This window comes from Salarias fasciatus, assembly GCF_902148845.1.
Source record: "Salarias fasciatus chromosome 7 unlocalized genomic scaffold, fSalaFa1.1 super_scaffold_4, whole genome shotgun sequence".
NCBI lineage: Eukaryota > Metazoa > Chordata > Actinopteri > Blenniiformes > Blenniidae > Salarias > Salarias fasciatus.
The window spans coordinates 11,550,910-11,568,208 of NW_021941229.1; the positions used below are offsets into that span (position 1 = coordinate 11,550,910).

Here is a 17,299-nt window from a genome sequence, read left to right on the forward strand (position 1 = left end):
TCCTGGATTCAAAGCGTAAATGTGGACGCAAACCGTAATGTAATTGATTACTTTAAACCTTGTATTTGCATCAGTGGACTCAGCCTCTGAACGGCAATGTCACCGATAAGGCTTCGCTTAAACTACGGGATTAAGGAGGTAATTTTCATGCATGCGGTGTGCAGTTTTTTTTGAGCCCGTGTGTTTTTCCTGTCACCTTGGCCTTCCCCCGTGGGACCGCTGGTGCCGAGCCAGCAGGACGCACGCCCCGTCACTCAGTCATACGGCCTGAAAAACCGCTGAGTCAGACTTGCGGCTTCATTACAATCAGGCTACGATCCACAAATATGTTAGAATGGCTGCACTGGAGTGAGTCACAGACATGACGGAACGACAGTGTGAAAATGTGCGACGGAATGGGAGTGAAAGTGTGAGAGTCAGTGGTTTGGTGAGCTTGCTCAAGCTTTCCTCGGGCTGTCAGCATCTGCACCACCACTCCACCGTCACACAGTCTGGCTGAGTGCATCTTCGCTAAACAACAGTGCAGCTGTGCAGAAATCACATACTCTTGCTCTTTAGGAGCATAAGTTAAAAAGACAGAAGCAAATCAGGGGAGAAGAAACAAAGATCAGGACTTTCACCATTTCATAATTAGGTCCTTCTCAGGGCTTCAGGCTGTTTTGGACTGTGGAAATAATTCATACAATCTTCAATACTCTGTGGCCTCAAAGCAATACTGCTTTTCCATTTATTTCTGTGTTCCTGCAATCTTCAACATCATCAAAACAATGCAAATCATTTCAGAAGCTATTTTATAACTCACAAGCTGTTCTGGCACATAAACCAGATTTATTTGGTCCGCTCAAGTGTGCTATGGATATTTCGGTCTACCTGGCACAGGAAGGAAGATAACTGAGCTTGCAAGAAATAAACAATCACTGTGAGTGATGCAGAATCTTTGCAGGTGTTTAACAGTTAGTCAAGTGACAGATATCAATGTTCGATCAATGTCTTCATGGAAAAAGGAGGAGGGATGAAGGGATGGATGGATGGAGAGAGGAAAGTGGATAGACAGAAGAGAGAGGGGAAAAAGGGCAAATGGAGTGCATTGGATTTTCCTCTGAGAAAAATTTCCATGTCTGCAAATGAGAGTGAATCTGCACACTTAGCAGTGAATTAACATTATGTTAATGGTGAGAAGCAGGAGCATCACACTCTTACGGCTCAATACCACACAGCTGTAATGCACTCAGACACAGAGAAGATTCATTACTTCATTGATCCTGCTCTGATTCTGCCTGTGTATGAACAGAAATCTGGGCAGTTTTGACCTCCATATTGAGACATTTGGTAGCTTGATGAGGTTACAATAATTACAGCAACATGATTTTCTACATCACTGGTTCAGAAGAAAGCAAATTCAGAAATGGAGTTTAAAGTACTTGGACGATTTAATCAGGAAAATTATCTCGTTAAAACATTTTCAGCCAGATGAGTGAATTAAGACTGAACACCGACAATTCAGTGAACAACTCAATCCCGAAAATTATTACTATTTATCAAGTCAGATAGTTCCCCTTTCACGGTTTACGGCGTTCACATGACAATAATAAACAAGCAGCATGGCCGCCTCCTTCACTGCCACTTTATTGCTATTGTCAGAGTAAAAAAAACTGGCAAATCATGATGGCAATATATCTATATCTATCTTCTGATCAATAGTGATAACTGGTGATTTACAGGAGTGCTTCACTGAAAACGTTTCTGATGTAGTCAAGAACACCTAACCGAGAGGCAGTCAACGACAAAACCAGAGCATCCCAAGAACAAGCCTTTAAGAGGCTGGGACTGAGTAAAGACCAAGACCTTTTGACCTCTTGAGTCCTTTCTAGAGAGCAAAACCGGTCTCGAGTACTACAACACTACGGAATTAGCAGGAGACATTAAAGTATGAGTAAAAATAAGACAAAACATTATTTGTACGCGAAGCCAGCTTGTGTCTAAGTTTTGATTGCTGCTTTATGAAACCTCTCATTTTCTCTGTGGGAAGCTGGAAGTTTGATTAAGTTCAGATGCATTTTTCCCCACCGGGAATGGAACTGAATTCACACTGAAAAAGATACATCAGTCCATTGTAAATGTTACACATTTCACTCAAGCTCCACTTTTTAAAAACGCTAGTGAGTTGTTAAGATTGGTTCAAGTTGGTAGCTTGGTACATACTATAAGCCGTATTGGAGTATCAATCACAACTGTTAAAAATACATCCTGAAAAGAAAAAGAAAACAAACAAAACTAAATACAGTGACATCTAGTGGTCACAGGTTCTGTTTGTACTGGATAGTAACCTCTGAATATAAGTCCCATGAACAACTATGCAACTGGAAAGAGTGTGACTTATAGTCCAGAAAATATGGCAACTGATGCAACTGAAGTGAAAACAAAATACACAAGAAAATCAATATGCATGGCAAACCGTGAACACATGCTGCTGTTTGCTCTGTTTACAAATGCATCTGTCATGCACACTACACTCCTTGTTATAGGCTCTCTAATTGTTTTATCTTCATCTCACTTTTGATTTGTTAACATGAAAATGTGTTGTGACAGATGAGTCTGGTCAAACTGAACTGTCCACCTCATGAGCTGAAGTTAAACTCCAAGCTCCTGAATGTAAGCCAGTGCTACTTCATTTATTAACAGCCGGTTACTTTGTGATTGCAAAATGAAATTCACCCTAGTTTTTCCAAGCAGTTTCAGACGGCCGCTGTCTCGGCGAAGTCGTCTCGTCCTGACAGGAAGGTGACGGCAGGCGGCTCTGGAACAATCAGCGGCTCCGTGACGTGCACCGCGGAAGTGACGTGAACGGGCTTTGTTCTCTTACTCGCTGCCGTCAGCATGCAGGGGATTCCAAAGAGAAAGACTCAGCCTGGTGTTTTAGTTCAGCACACGGACAATTGACAGACTTTCTGGGGGAGGACAGCAGTGTGAGGGCGGACTCTGCAGCAGAGTCGTCTGTTTCACTGCTCAACAATCAGTGTCTGACTCAATTGGACGACAAACAAACTGGTTGAAGTAATAAAAAATTTAAATGCGGAATGTTCAAGGTTGCAGTACTAGAAAATATAATGAACTGAATATATTGGAGAATTTCATTGAATCAACATTGTTTGAGGCAGCACTGTCACTTCTAAATGAATCAAATCCTTGAGGTAGGATACAGTCAAACTTGATTTTTCAAGTACAAAAGATCAGTTCTAACCTACATGTGGAAGACTTCAGTAGGAGTTTATGAACTTTCCCAATTATTTTTTGCAAACTTAAAGATCAGATGGAGGATCAATGGGGACACTGCTCTGAGCTACCGAGGCATCTCACTATCTACTGCAATTAGAGGAGCTGTGTCATTCTTATATAAGTATTATAATTACAGGTATTCATTGGAGGCAGCCAAACTACATGATAAAAAAACACAATAAGTAAATGCTTTTAAGGCACAAACTAAGACAGAATAATTGAAGGAGGCTAACCAAAAGGAGAACATTGAAGTACGAGAGGAGGAAAAAATGAGAGCAGAAGCGAAGACAGAAAGAAGCAATGAGGTTGCCTTGAATGAACAAACAGTTGCTACTTTTTCCCTCTCTTCCATCTGGAATTAAAAATTGAATTAGCAATGAAGTATTTATACAAGTGCGGTGTGGATTTTCCATCTCAGTGCTTCTGTACAGTAGACAGCCGAGGAGGACAGAGCAGAGAAACAAAGAGTGCTGCCAACTGGCGTCTTTTTGTTTTTTCTCCCCCAACATACATGTTAGGGGCATTATGACATATTCACGATGAGGAAACGCAAGACCGCACACACTCAGGGAGAAGAAAGAATCAGAGCATGAGGGAAAACGTGGAGAAGGGATGACGAAGATTTAGAGTCAACTGAGGGGAATCGCTTTGCTTTGAGCCGACTTGTCGCCGTCTCTCCTAGATGCGGCGCTCTTAGCCTCGCTGCCATCGGCCCCTGCTGAGGCCAGCGCTCTCACATCAGAGAGCGAGGAGCGATACGAGCGAATGAAAGGCAGCGTGACTGGCCACGGATGTTTCGGAAACTTACTGATGTTGCAATTTATTGCTTGACAGCATGCGTTGGGTTTTAACCTAAATCCATTTAATTTCACCTTGATGTGCACATGTGGGGAAAAATGTGCTGTCGACCAGCAAAGATTACTTATTGAGTGATGAACCAGAAGGGAGACCATCCGTCCCATCTGCTGTGAGACAGCGATCCTGGTGACACAAGACGGCCATTCCTACACACACACACACGCACACACGTGCGCGCGCTCACAAAACCAATTAAACCACCAACAGTTTCATACTTCAGTGGATGTAATAAAGTGACACTACTTCTACTTGATGGGGAAAAAAATTCACACTACATTTTTCACTCCTAATAACTTTAACAGAGTTGCATAACAGTGTCACTCGATTCAACTCTTATCTCTTTGTTTAGAGACTCACCATGTACAATGATTTTTATTTAGGAATACCGACCAAAATGAAAGCAAAAGTGCTCACATTCTTTGTTCTAGCACACATAACGGAGTGAAAAGAGTAAAAGTACCAACGTAACTTCTTTACTGAAGTAACACCAATAAAGTATGTGTTTTAACAAAAGTAAAAACTAAAAGATGTTTTTCTTTTCTTCATTGATATTGCCAATTTAAAAAGATAGATTAATCATGTAAATATGATTTTTTAATTTTACTGATGCTCCTGTGGTCATAAATGTAAGGTTGCAAATGCCACATTAATGATTAGCACTGATATTGATTGGAATCTATATTGTATCATAGTTTTCATTCAGTTTTGATCATTTGGTTGGACTCATGTTTTAAAATGAAAACAGGAGGTCTTGGAATGTAACCGTAACTGATTTAAGGTGATCATTCTACGAAGTCTTGATTTTTGCACCTTCCTGACTTTTGGATGTTTTCATGGTCACTAAATCAGCTGAATATATTAATACTTGACGATATCTTGAATACATTAAAATAATTAAAATATGCCACTATACTAAAGAATGATACTAAATTATACTTTGCTACATAGCCTCTCTGACACAAACCAATGTTGTAAAAATAGTAATAATAATAAAAAATTAACATGGCTGTGTTTGAACAATTCATGCCGAAAGCTTTAGTGAATCTAATGACAACACAAAGACATAGAAAAACACTTTGGATGCCATTGATTCATGGTAGCTGTTAGCTGGTTGCTAATGTATATTATTTAATATGTAACAGCAGTGCTATGATCAAACTTTCAAATCTCGTCACTTCATTCATCAGTAAATGCTAGGGAATCTCGCTTGGTCCACTCAGGCTTTACAAACTGTTTTTTTTTTTTTTTTTTTTTTTTTTTTTATTAGTGTGTATTTTTTTTTCCTTTAAAGAGAAATTCTAGTTTCCCCAATCTCAGCACAAGTCAACAGCCCCACCCCAAGACTCCCAAGACTTTGAAATGTGTCATTTTAAACTTTCCAGTTAAATGTTAAGTCATTTTGGACGATTAAATAAAAGACATTTTCAGAATGTCTCCCAGTTCAGCCCAACAAATTACTGTGCAAGCAATAATAAATATATCTCACTCCAATACATGCAATTGTTGATTTTTCCAGCATTGTGCCCATGAGCCAGCACATGTACTGCGAAATGTGTTTAGGCCAGCAAAGGAAAGTGATGGAGTCTGGGCACGCCCCAGAGTGGTTACTTCAGTGCATTAGTGCACTCCTGCAGGCCACATGATCCATGTAGACCTTGAGGAGCTCTAATTCCATTACATAATGCCCAGCTTCAGCTCTTAGTCAGTGTGCGCGTGTGTGTGTGTGTCCTTTGTCTGCATACGTATCAGTGTGTGTGGCATTGTGCCAGTCTGCATCACTTTCACTGTCCCTCTAATGACTCTTTGTAATTAAAAGCACTCACGTGATTTTGCCGATGATCCATTGTGAGAGTCAGACTTTTCTCTCTGTGCAGGACTGAACCACTGAAACCCAGCGTGTTTTATAACTGCTGTTTATTCAAGACGTCTCTTTAAGATGTAAAAGGAAAACTCTCAAGGTGCAAGTTGAATTCAAGTAAAATCAGGAAGCTAACTTCTGTTTTCCTATTGATTTAGTTCAGTCTGAACAGATGTACCGTGAGCTGATGTTAAACTCGGCATCCACATAAATCTCAGAGCAAACAGGACTGTTGGAGAATGACAAGGAAGCAACGAGCTGTTCTGCCTTGAGCATTCTAGGTACGGCGGGTGATCTGTGGATGTCCTGATATGTCGTCGCCAATCCAGAGGCATCCCCTCATCTGTCTCGCCGCCTCATCGTCACGCCACGTGTGGCGTCAAAGTGCAATCGCCATGGCAACATCCGTCACTTGAGACCACCTGCAAGCTGACCTCAGGGTTGCAATAAACTTTGCAAAAAGATTTACAGCCGTCAACCCCTCCCTCCGGATGCCACTACTTCGCGCTGGTTGGCCTTGTGAACAATGATGATGGATACTCTGATTACCAGATGAGCTGTGACTCCTGAGGAGTTCACAGGAAGTTAGACGAAAGATCAATCCAAGGGGCGACTGAATTACATTCATACAAATACACGAGAAAACTATCCATACCTTTAATGAAAAAGTCTGATTTTTTTTTTTTTTTTTTGAGAGTTTCTCAGATCTGCTCCAGATTGGACAAAGTGTTTCGTCATAGTTCACTTTGACATATGCAATTGTAATATTAAGAACCTCAGAGCAGGGAAAGCCTAAAGCACCCGGATGAATCATTAACGGCTGTTATTTTTCATGTAGATGAAGAAATCCCAGTTCATCATGAACACATCTCTTTTTTTAGTGGCTGCCACATGTGCAGTTTTTAATTTGAGGCGGAGGTTTTTAAAATTGGGAGGCAGGTTTCCTCTTGGGGGCCCCAGAAAGTGGTTGGAGGTCATAAAGCTGCCTCTTCTTAGCAAGATTCTCTCTTTTTAATTTCACAGGAAACGTAACTGTTGTCAATTACTATTTTATTAAAAAAAAAAAAAAAAAGGTTATATTGTACATATAACAATGTTAAATTGCTATTACTGGTGGCTCAACTATTAAACTATCATTCTCGTAAGAATTTTATCAACAGATATAGTATATTTTCACTTTCAAGAACAACAGGAACACTTTTCAACAAGTTCTATTGGTCATGATGTCAGAAATCTAAAATGTACACAGCCACCCTGGGATCCTCATCAGGATCATCTTTGGAAAGAGACGTTAAAGCCTCTGACAGATAAAGCAGGACATCCACAGCAGTGCTCAACCAAATGTCAAAGAAATCTCAGCATCGCCCCAGACAGGACATGTGTGGTGTCATCACTATGGCAACTTTCATTTCAGCCAATCAAATAAAGGTTGTGGTCTTTCAGGTAATTAAAACTAAGTCTGTCTGCTGTGTGTAGCGCTCACAAACCTGAATTTGTACAAAGAGTTATTGCCTGGTTGTAAAGAATACAACTATGTGTAGATTTATATGCACACAGCGAACAATAAATCATAGTTTCCCATTTTAATGAAAAAAAATCATTGTCTGATATTGATCAGGGTTTTTGACACAGCATGCTGATCTCCAGATCAAAACATTGTATGTGACACAGACAGATCCCAGATAAGCCCTCAGAGAGCTCTGATAAATATCAGCCATCATACTTCCATTCTGAATTCCTGCATGTTGCTTGAACAGGTACAGATACAGTATCGGAGCAGATGCTCCGGCTCGCTCATGGCAGCGGTGTGGACATAGATGGGTAGCTCTGGCCTCAGATGCAGTGTAATCCTAGGCTGCCAGGTAAATATAGCCTGTGGCTGGCTGCTTGGGGTTGGGCGTAGAGCTGCTCTGCTCTGCTCGACCTTGGCTCATCCTGCCCTCCCTTTCCTCAAAGGGGATGGAAAGGCAGCAGCCCACACAACATGCCTCAGATTACACAAGAAACAGGCAAGAACGTTTATTTATTGCTACAATATAGCAGAAGATTTAGGCAGCTTTTAAGGGAAAAAAAAAGACAGAACATGTTTAACTCTTTATTTGTGTATTTTCCTTTGAGCTTTTTGTAAGTTTAAATGGTCTGATGTAAAATTAATTGATTATAAGCCTGTCACAATATATCATTGTGTTGTTGACTGCAATGGTCAGAATTACAGAAATAAACTAATTTGCATTCAAAAGGCAGAAATAGAAAACCAAGAGGGACATTTCCAATAATAAAAAAATAAAAAATAAATAATAAATAATAAAAAAACTATGACCTATTTATGTTTGTAATCAATATAACTTTTAATTAACTGAGTTAGGCATCACTGAAAAGTATTTATGATGTCAAAATCACGTGTTTTGTGTGCGAGAACAAAAGTGAGAAAACAGGCAAAGAAAAGAAGAGGGATAGAAGAGAGATTTGGCTAATTAACGCCGGGTATCCATAAGGTTACATAAAAATATAATGAGATATCCGGAAGGCCTGCCACACACACACACACACACACACACACACACACACACACACACACACACACACACACACACGTAAAGTGGAATTGCACACGCATGCACACACATCCAGCGCCTTTGAAAACACACAGATGCAAAGAGCACACACTATCCATTAACAGATCTTCGGATCCACTGTATTAAGTGCAAGCCTGGAGGAAAGAGGGAAATGCGTGGCCCCGAGGAGCTGCAGGGCCGAGCTACTACAATAAAAGGTTTCATGTCCCAGATCGGTTTATCCCACTGGTTACAGAGAACGGGAAAATGAAGCACACAATCACAGGTGCAATTTGAAAATGACCAAGCAGTTTCATCTCCTCCAGCAGTGACGTAGCTCCACGCTGAATGCACCTTATTTAAACACTACCTACACTCCACATTAAAAAAAGAAAAATGGCCTGCATGACAGATCTGCTTATTATTGTCAAAGTAATGCTTTGTTTCCAACCGATTCAGTTTACTAATGAGGAGAAATTAAAAATAGCCTGTCTCATAAACCATTTTGAAATTACAATTGATTTTATTGTAACAGTGGTTGTTTCAAGAACATCTTAGGGATTAATGTTGTTGAATTGGATTTGCCTGCAACTTTCAGGCTTTTCAGCCTATTTTTCTGTTGAACTGATCTGATAATCCACAGTTCACAATGTGTCAGGTTGAATTTTTGTCCGTCAATGTGTAAGTTGACCGAAAAACCCAATAGGATTTTTCTACTAATCTTTGGCATATTGTGACACAACCCCCAAAAAAAGAACAGAAAGAGAGAGAAAAAATATAAAATGTACATGTTTGACGTAGCAAGTAACCTCTGCAAGTCGTAACTTTTCCGGCCCACATCCGATCACCAGAAGGATAAAGCTACGTTCTAATCGTATTACAGTCAATTGTGAACAGAGAATAACAAGAAACAATTCAGTTGGAACAAATAGACAAATTGCTCAAAAAAGGCAAAGTAAGCATGGTCCTGAGCTTTAAACTTAAATCTTAATCAAATTGATATGTTGATCCTAAAATTTGTCAATTATCTGTAGGCAAAATATTCTTGCAGAATCTTAAAGGATTTGTCAGAATGAATGCCACGGTTGATTCCAGTCGATCCCAGCTGACTACGGGAAAACGCAGTGTACATACTGGACGGGTTTAACGGGATTATGACTCCAATTCGAGCATCTTTGTGTTTGACTCAACACTGTTGTGACTGAGTGAGGTGGAAGAACCAGCCTATGGTTAGATCACCCATCTCATCCCATCCATATGCTGAAAGATTCTTGAGCAATACACTGAAGTGTCAAGCATCTTGCTTTGCACCTGTGTGTGCATTTTTAATGTGATTAATCCCATATATAAGTGAAATACATTTCCCATTTTGTTGAGATCATGTGTGCTCTGCAAATGGTTGTCTGACGCAGCTCGATCATTCAGAGAGAGATGAAGATGTAGCTGTGACAATACTGCACAACCTTGAGTACCCGGAGTGAATTTTTCTACCACACTGGAACTCGAACAGAGAGATAAATCATTTCTCAAGCTGTTTTGTCACTTCAATTTCAGAGCCCACATCCACCAGTAAAACCTTCCTTCATATCATATTATTAATTCACAATGATTGATTTAATAATTTTGAACCTAAGTCTTCAGTATGTGCAAAAAGGATCCTGCAAAGAGTATTTTTGCATTAACCTCCCACAGTTTTGTTATAGTGCATCGTTTTAATTACTGAATGCATATTTAATTGAACATGTGTGGCTTGAAAACTATCAAGAAATGCATAATCTTAAGCAAAGAGCATTCCCGCAGTTTCTGTCAATATTTGAATATAGTGTGCAGCGGATCTGTCCTTCCTGTCTTTGCTGCTCTGGAGGCCACGGTCATTCAATTCATGGGGACGGTTGAACATAATTCAAGGAGTGTCCATTCAGTTTTCCAAAACGACCGCTATCCTCAGGGCTGGTTTGCCTAAACTCAGCTAGACTCTCATTTGGCACCAATGTGATCCTGCTTGTATTGTCATCTGTTCCTCACATGGTTGAAATTGGTAGCATCATGGTTTGTGTGATTTGTTAAATCTTGTGAACTGAGTTAGGGTTTAGTTTTGTCCTATGAAATTTTAACAACTGGAGCGCTGCTGCTTTAGATTTAAGTTTCACTGGATAGCAGTGTAAGTTTAGGTTAGGTCTAGATCTGGAATGAGAAGGGCCTGCTGTCAAATAAACAAATTAGCTAAAGTGAACAACATGTAATGTTGGAAAATCCAACTTAATATTGAGAGGTTCATTAAATGCCACCTCCTCCCTCCCTCTTTCGTCTTCTGTATCTGTCTGCTGCAAATGATAGTATCAAACACAGGATCAAACATCCTCCACCAGCACCATCACTCCACCGAACTCACCCACACTGCCCTGAACTGGTTCAGATCCTATCTTACTGACAGACTCAGGGGTCGGTTCTGGGCCACGTTCTCTTCAAAATATATATACTTCCCCTTGGCCACATCATCAGTTAACACAGACAGTGTCCCGTCACTGTTATGCCGATTACTCTTAATTATACTTGAAGACTAACGCTGACTGTCTCACATCATAGACACCTCTCACCACTCACTGCCCGTCTGGAGGAGACCGAGGCATGGATGAAGAACATTCTTCAGCTCAACAGCTCTAAAACTGAAGATATTCTAATTGGAATAATTCGCCAAACCCATTCATCTCCCACCCTCATCTTAGATGATGCAGAAAAACTGGTCCTAGCCTTCATCTCCCCCAGACTAGGCCACTGTAATGTACTTCTCATCGGGAACCCTAGCAAGAGCGAACAGGAACTCCAGTATATCCGAAACAGTGCCGCCAGGAACCTGATGAGAGTTCAATATACGAATAACACCCTTCCTCCAAAAGCTCCACCGGCTCCCCAGCTCTGCTCAGACTGACACAAGTCTGCCTCCTCGCTCATCAGTGCCCGTACGGAAACGCCCCATCCTACCTGAAGGAGCAGCTCACGCCTCACACTTTTACAAGCTCGGTTTGTTCCAACAGCTCCAACCTTCTCCACAAGCCCATAACTAAATCCTGCACCATGGACGATCGGGTTTTCTGCTCCACAGCTCCTCACCTATGGAATGACCTCCCAGCACACTAGAGAGCTCCTCAAACTAAAACGTTTTCTATTTTCAAAGGCCTACAACCTTTCACTCTTTTTCTCCTTTTAATAGTTTTCGACCGGCCTTGTTGACCTGTTTTATTCTGATTTTGTCTTTTATTTTTATTACCATGTTTTAAATCTGTTATGTTCTAATCCTCACACGTTGCAAGATAAGAGCTACTTTTATCCATTTTGCCTTTCATTTTTATTAATATGATTTTATTTCCTTCCCCACACTTTGAGATTTTTGATAAGATGTAAAGTGCTTTACAAATAAAATTTATTATTATTATCACTATTTCTAAATGCAATACAAGCTTGAAGAAGAAATGTAGCCTGCAAAGACCATGACAAGAATTCTGATGCAGTTGATTGCCAATGGTCTATTTATCCAACGAGGTATCTGCAAGAATTAACCTTAGCATGATAAGATGTGACTGTGTCTTTTGTATGTATTATGTATTATCTACAACTCTTGAGTCTGCCTCTAACAGGAGGACAGTAAGAGTGGAAACTCAGAAAATTCCATGATTGGACAATGGGTATGAATCCTGGTTGTCGTAAGAAAGTTAAAGCGTAAAAACCCGTTTCCGGTGCAAGCTGTGAAGACTGAAGCTCTGCTTCTCTTGTTAAAAAAGGAAGAGGAATACACTAAAAGTAACATGCATTTTGAATCTCAATATATTAAGACATTTTGTTTGGTTTTGTGTTCAAGCCCTTGGTTGGTTCATACTTTTCCAGTCCCTTGTTTATTCATTAAAAAATAGCACTCACTCACCTCACCAATTACAACTGCTTTTAAGTTTGCTTCCCTCTACCTCTAGCTTAGTGCTTTAAGAATCAAGACAGAAGACGATAACAATGATAACCCACCCCGTAAGATATAGCCTTAGCTTTAACCAGCAGACCTACTTTCATTCAGGGTTTCTAACTGAATTACTGTCCAGTCTGTCCTGAGCTGTGATCGGATCTCTCTTGGCACGGTGGTGGATGACCTTTGTGTGTGTGGAGGAGCAGGGAAGAGCAATCCCATGATGCCAAGTTTGATTTACATCGAGTGGAGCCAATTAACATTCCCACAACATTAAGACCTGCCTGTGCCTCATCTTCCCCTCTAAGTCCATTTTGACTTGCCTCCATGCTTCTTGTGGGCGTGTGTGTGGCAACAGTCTACTGAAAGGGAGAAAGGAAGATATAGATGAGAGGAGCCTTGGTGAGTGACTGAAGTGAACATGAGGGAGAAAGGCCAGGTACCCAGAGGCAGTAAAAGAGAGATGGGTTTTCACTATAAATTCTTGCTTATTGCAGAATGAAATGTGTGTGCACCTTGTAACACGCAGCAGATGACAATAATACTGATGTTCTGTATGACTTTCTGCTTCTGTCTAAGTTGGAATCAAACACATGAGAGTTCATGACTGGGCTTCTCCACAAGCTTGATGAAGACGTCAACATCAGACTGAGGTGTGCTGAAGCAGGGAGAGACATGAAACATGCAGGATGTCGACACCCGAGGCCTGGCGTTTCCTACCCCTGCTATAAAACATTTCACACAAACTCAGAATAAGCTTTTACAGTTTTCTCATTCAAAAAATTCCACTATTTGCCACGCAAGAAAAAAAAAGTTTGGTCACAAAAGAACCTGTGGCTTTGCAAGCGATGTGCAGTTACTGCAAAAAAAAAAAAAAAAAACCCTTCATAGCTATACTGTAAAGACAGGAACACATATCTTCTGATTTTTGTTGATACTGTATATACACCAAAGAGCCAATCTTTGACCCTTGTTGCTGGTAAATATGCTTCCCCTTCCTTGGACCACTTCAGATAGATTCAAACCACATCTCACCAGAGCTGCTTTTTGGAGATGCTCTGATCCGTCTGTCTACCATTCACAGATTTGGCCCTTGTCAGACTCACTAAATCCCTAAAGTTGCCAACTCGCTCATATTAGAGGATAAAATGTTCATGGACTGCAAATACATCCCACTCGCTGCGAGCCAATAGTGTTCTTCATTTAACCTCATTATAATGTTGTGGTTTGACACGTTTGACTGAAAATGGTTGGTTAAGAAATTATCTATAGGAAAAATAACCAACACTGGCAATATTATTAAGATAATTACAGAGGTTAACAACATGAGAATCAGTCAGTTTGATATCAAGAAGTCAGCGTTCACTGTCTCATCCGAGGAAAAGCAGCAGGAAAACACTTCGCTGGAACACTCACTGACCTCCTTTTTCACTTGGTGGTAATAACAACCCCAAGCTGAACCAGCCAATTACTTATTTAGTACCATTTTGCTCATTGCATGTTACAAACAATAGTCAGACACATCAGAGAGTCAGAAGTCAGAAAGCACTAATGTAACAAGCAAGAAATAAAACAACAAAAAAACAAACAAACAAGGACTATGATCAAATCAGACAATCTTCTCTGAGCTGATCTAAAGGTTTTCCCCATTCTCATGCTGATTTTTAATATTTCTTACTTAAATCAATGGAATTATTTTTCATTGTGAATTCTCACTGAAGCATCTTCTTCTTAAGTGCTGATTATTGCTGCATTTTCCTCCTCCATATTCACAACATTCCTTATTGTTGGGATGCAGGAAACCTTTAATAGTATAGTAAAATATTGTTGATGTCTGTTTTTTGGATTTGGAGAAAAAATACAACAAACTGATCTAAATTCTCTCCATTAGAACCTGTAAAAAGGTGTTAAATTCTTTCTATGTATATAAAATCATATATTTGACAACATTTTTTCCAGGTAAGTCCGGTAATATGTAAAGTATTTCTAAAGAATAACTGCTCAGTGTCGGTAACGTATTTGCACAATGTTTAAGAAACGTTCCATAATATCACATGAATGAAAAATGTTGTCAATCTAACACAGACACAAAGTATTATTGCTTACAATGGAATAAAAACATATTTTTTTCGATGGAGTTCACTGTCTTACTCCTCATTATGTTTAATAAATTTCATAGCAGAGTTTTAATAACAGGAATTTACTATTTCACTGCTCTCTTTTATGAAGTCACCATAACAGGTCACTGCAACATGTACTACAAGTTTGGATAGTTACCAAGTTAAGCATCCTTCCTTTGATCGCCAGGATTTGAACACAGGACCCTCAAACTTGAGGTCAACACCCAGTGCACCACTCATCATACGAAATCAGACAAAGAATGGATTCTTCCCACCTGCTTGCTTTCACCACAGACTTCCACACTCAATGTCTGCCTGTAACATGACCTATTTTCTATCCTCTGTCAGCCCTCAGTGACCTGTAGAGAGCATTCACACCTGTGTCCATCACACACAAGCTAACCAATAATGGCTTTACTTCCTCATCATACCAGTAATTCAGAAAAAGTCAAAAAAAAAAAACCCCTCAAATATGAACATTGCCCACAAAACATTTTTGAAACTGTTTTCAAGATTGCAGCTCAACTTGACACCTGAATGACCGGACCGGCAGCATCAGATGTTTATCATGCATTAAAAAAATGAAACAGCAAACAAAAAAAATCCAGTTTTACATTGTTTTACATCCAAAAGGAGATTAAAAAAAAACATGAAAAGGAGAGAGATCACTCTCCATGAGCCATCCAGCTCTCTCTGCAGATTCCATTTGTACCAACATGTCGCTTTCTGTTTCCGTCCTCCTGTCGTATTCTCTTTTACGATAGGCGTGCACACGTGCGCACACACACAGGCACAGGCACACACGTACGCGCACACACATCTGACACATCAAACACACAAAGCCCTGTATGTTCTCTGTTGCCACTCCACATCACAGACATACTGCAAGAGAAACAGGAAACAACTGGGAGCTGGCCGTAGCCTCTAAACACACAGCCACGCTTTAAATTTCAACAAGGGATGAGTTTGTCGTCTGTTCATTGAGCGCTTTTCCTGACAAAAATGTGTATTTTCATAAATCTGGCGATACCGAGCACAAGGTGGCAAAACCTCACTAGAATTTGCGTCTAATGGCAAAGGAAGAGTGCGAGAGAGCAAGAGAGAAGTGTCTACAGGAGGATGCTCAGTGTGCCTGCTTCGTGAGGGTATTTTTAAACATTTCTGCTTTAGAGCATCTAATAAACATGTCACAAAAGGTGCAATATAACTGCATCTATTATTAGAGTGTACCTCCATCTTCCCCCTCCATTTTACAGCTCCCTAAATGAAAAAATAAAAACTGGTGTATGGAGGGGGAGAAGACACCACATTTAAGTACACCACGCAGCTGTGACGGCAGAAAAACACATGTATGTGCAGCACAGAGAGCTTGCATTTCATTAATATGAATAAGCAGTGCCAACGTAAAGCAGAAAAAAAAAAGACACCTGCTGTTATTTAACCAACAGCGTTAACTAGTCACACCTCCAGTGGCACAACAGTCCCTCTCCTTTCCCCTATAGCTGACCGAGCAGACACAACCTGTACCGGAGCATATGTGCCTGACTGGTTAGCCTGCACGCACACGCACGTATACGTGCACACACACACACAAATACACACACACACAGGCGCATGCACCAGCTGAGGCCGTAGGACCAACTGTGTAATTATACGTGTGTAATTGCATCCTAACCAATCAAGCACAACAGATCCAGTGGGCGAGCGAGGCTGTAATAAAGACAGTCAGGAGGTGGGGAAAGATGGATGGAGGAACAACCCTCATCTCCCCTGTGTCTGGAGACGGCCGAGCCATACCTTGCGCCTGCGGTCCCTGGATCGATTCCTTTTTTTTAACTTCTCCTCCTCCTTCTCCCTCTGCTCCTGGGCGGCGGCCTCCGCGAGGTCCTTGGTCTTGCGGAGCTGCTTGGCGGCTTGCGCCATGGTGCCGCTGCTACTGGTGCCACTGCTGCTCCAGTCGCCGTCGCCACTCCAGCCCTCCTCTCGTTCGCACTAAGCGCCGGTGGACCCCCCCCCCCCCCTGCTGTTTCCTCTTCCCGTGTCCCTCCGTCCCCTGAGGCCCCCCCCCCACACCCCGTCACTTACAACCTCCTCCTCTCCGGTGGCCACCACGACATGTGTGTGAGCGAGGCAGGCGGCGGAGGACCTACTGCGTGCGGATATTGGCGTGCGGGTGATGCTGATGCTACGGCAGCCGCCCCGCCAGGCAGCTTCCAGAAAGCCACGGAGGGGAGATGCTACAGCTAAAGTGGTGCTGATGCTGCTGCCCGCACCGCGGCTGCTACTCATCCAGTCCGCTAGCACTGCACTGAACCGCCTCCCCTCCCCCTTCTTTCTTTTTCCTACCTTCCACCCTTCTCTCCTCCCTCTCTCTCACTCTCTCTCTCTCTCTCTCTCTCTGCTTGCAGAGACCAGTCACGCAGTTCTGTGTTGAGCACAGTGGGGCTCCTGCTGCAGAGCTCTCCCTTTTTATCTGTCAAATGTCCTCCTCTCCTCGCCGCTGCTCATCTTTCTCCAGCTTCGCTCGCGGTTCGAAAATCCTCTCCTCACAACAGCTGTGGGGCACAAAAGACAAGGGGTGCCAGAGCTGAAGCGGAATGCCTTCAAATCATTTTTTTTCTCACGTCTTCCCTCTCCTCGACCACGGCTTTTCCACGGCACCTCCCTCCTGGAGACAGAT

The 17,299-nt window shown here is 41.5% G+C and overlaps 1 protein-coding gene across 1 annotated transcript in view; it reads right to left on the reverse strand.

Annotated features, from left to right (window-relative positions):
* Positions 1 to 16,668, reverse strand: part of ank1b (ankyrin 1, erythrocytic b) — a 73,749-nt gene extending 57,081 nt beyond the window's left edge. The window contains exon 1 of the mRNA XM_030084511.1: positions 16,417 to 16,668. Coding sequence (XP_029940371.1) covers positions 16,417 to 16,542 — 126 coding nt within the window. The 5' untranslated portion in view covers positions 16,543 to 16,668. The remainder of the gene's footprint in view (positions 1 to 16,416) is intronic.
* Between the last annotated feature and the right edge of the window lie 631 nt (positions 16,669 to 17,299).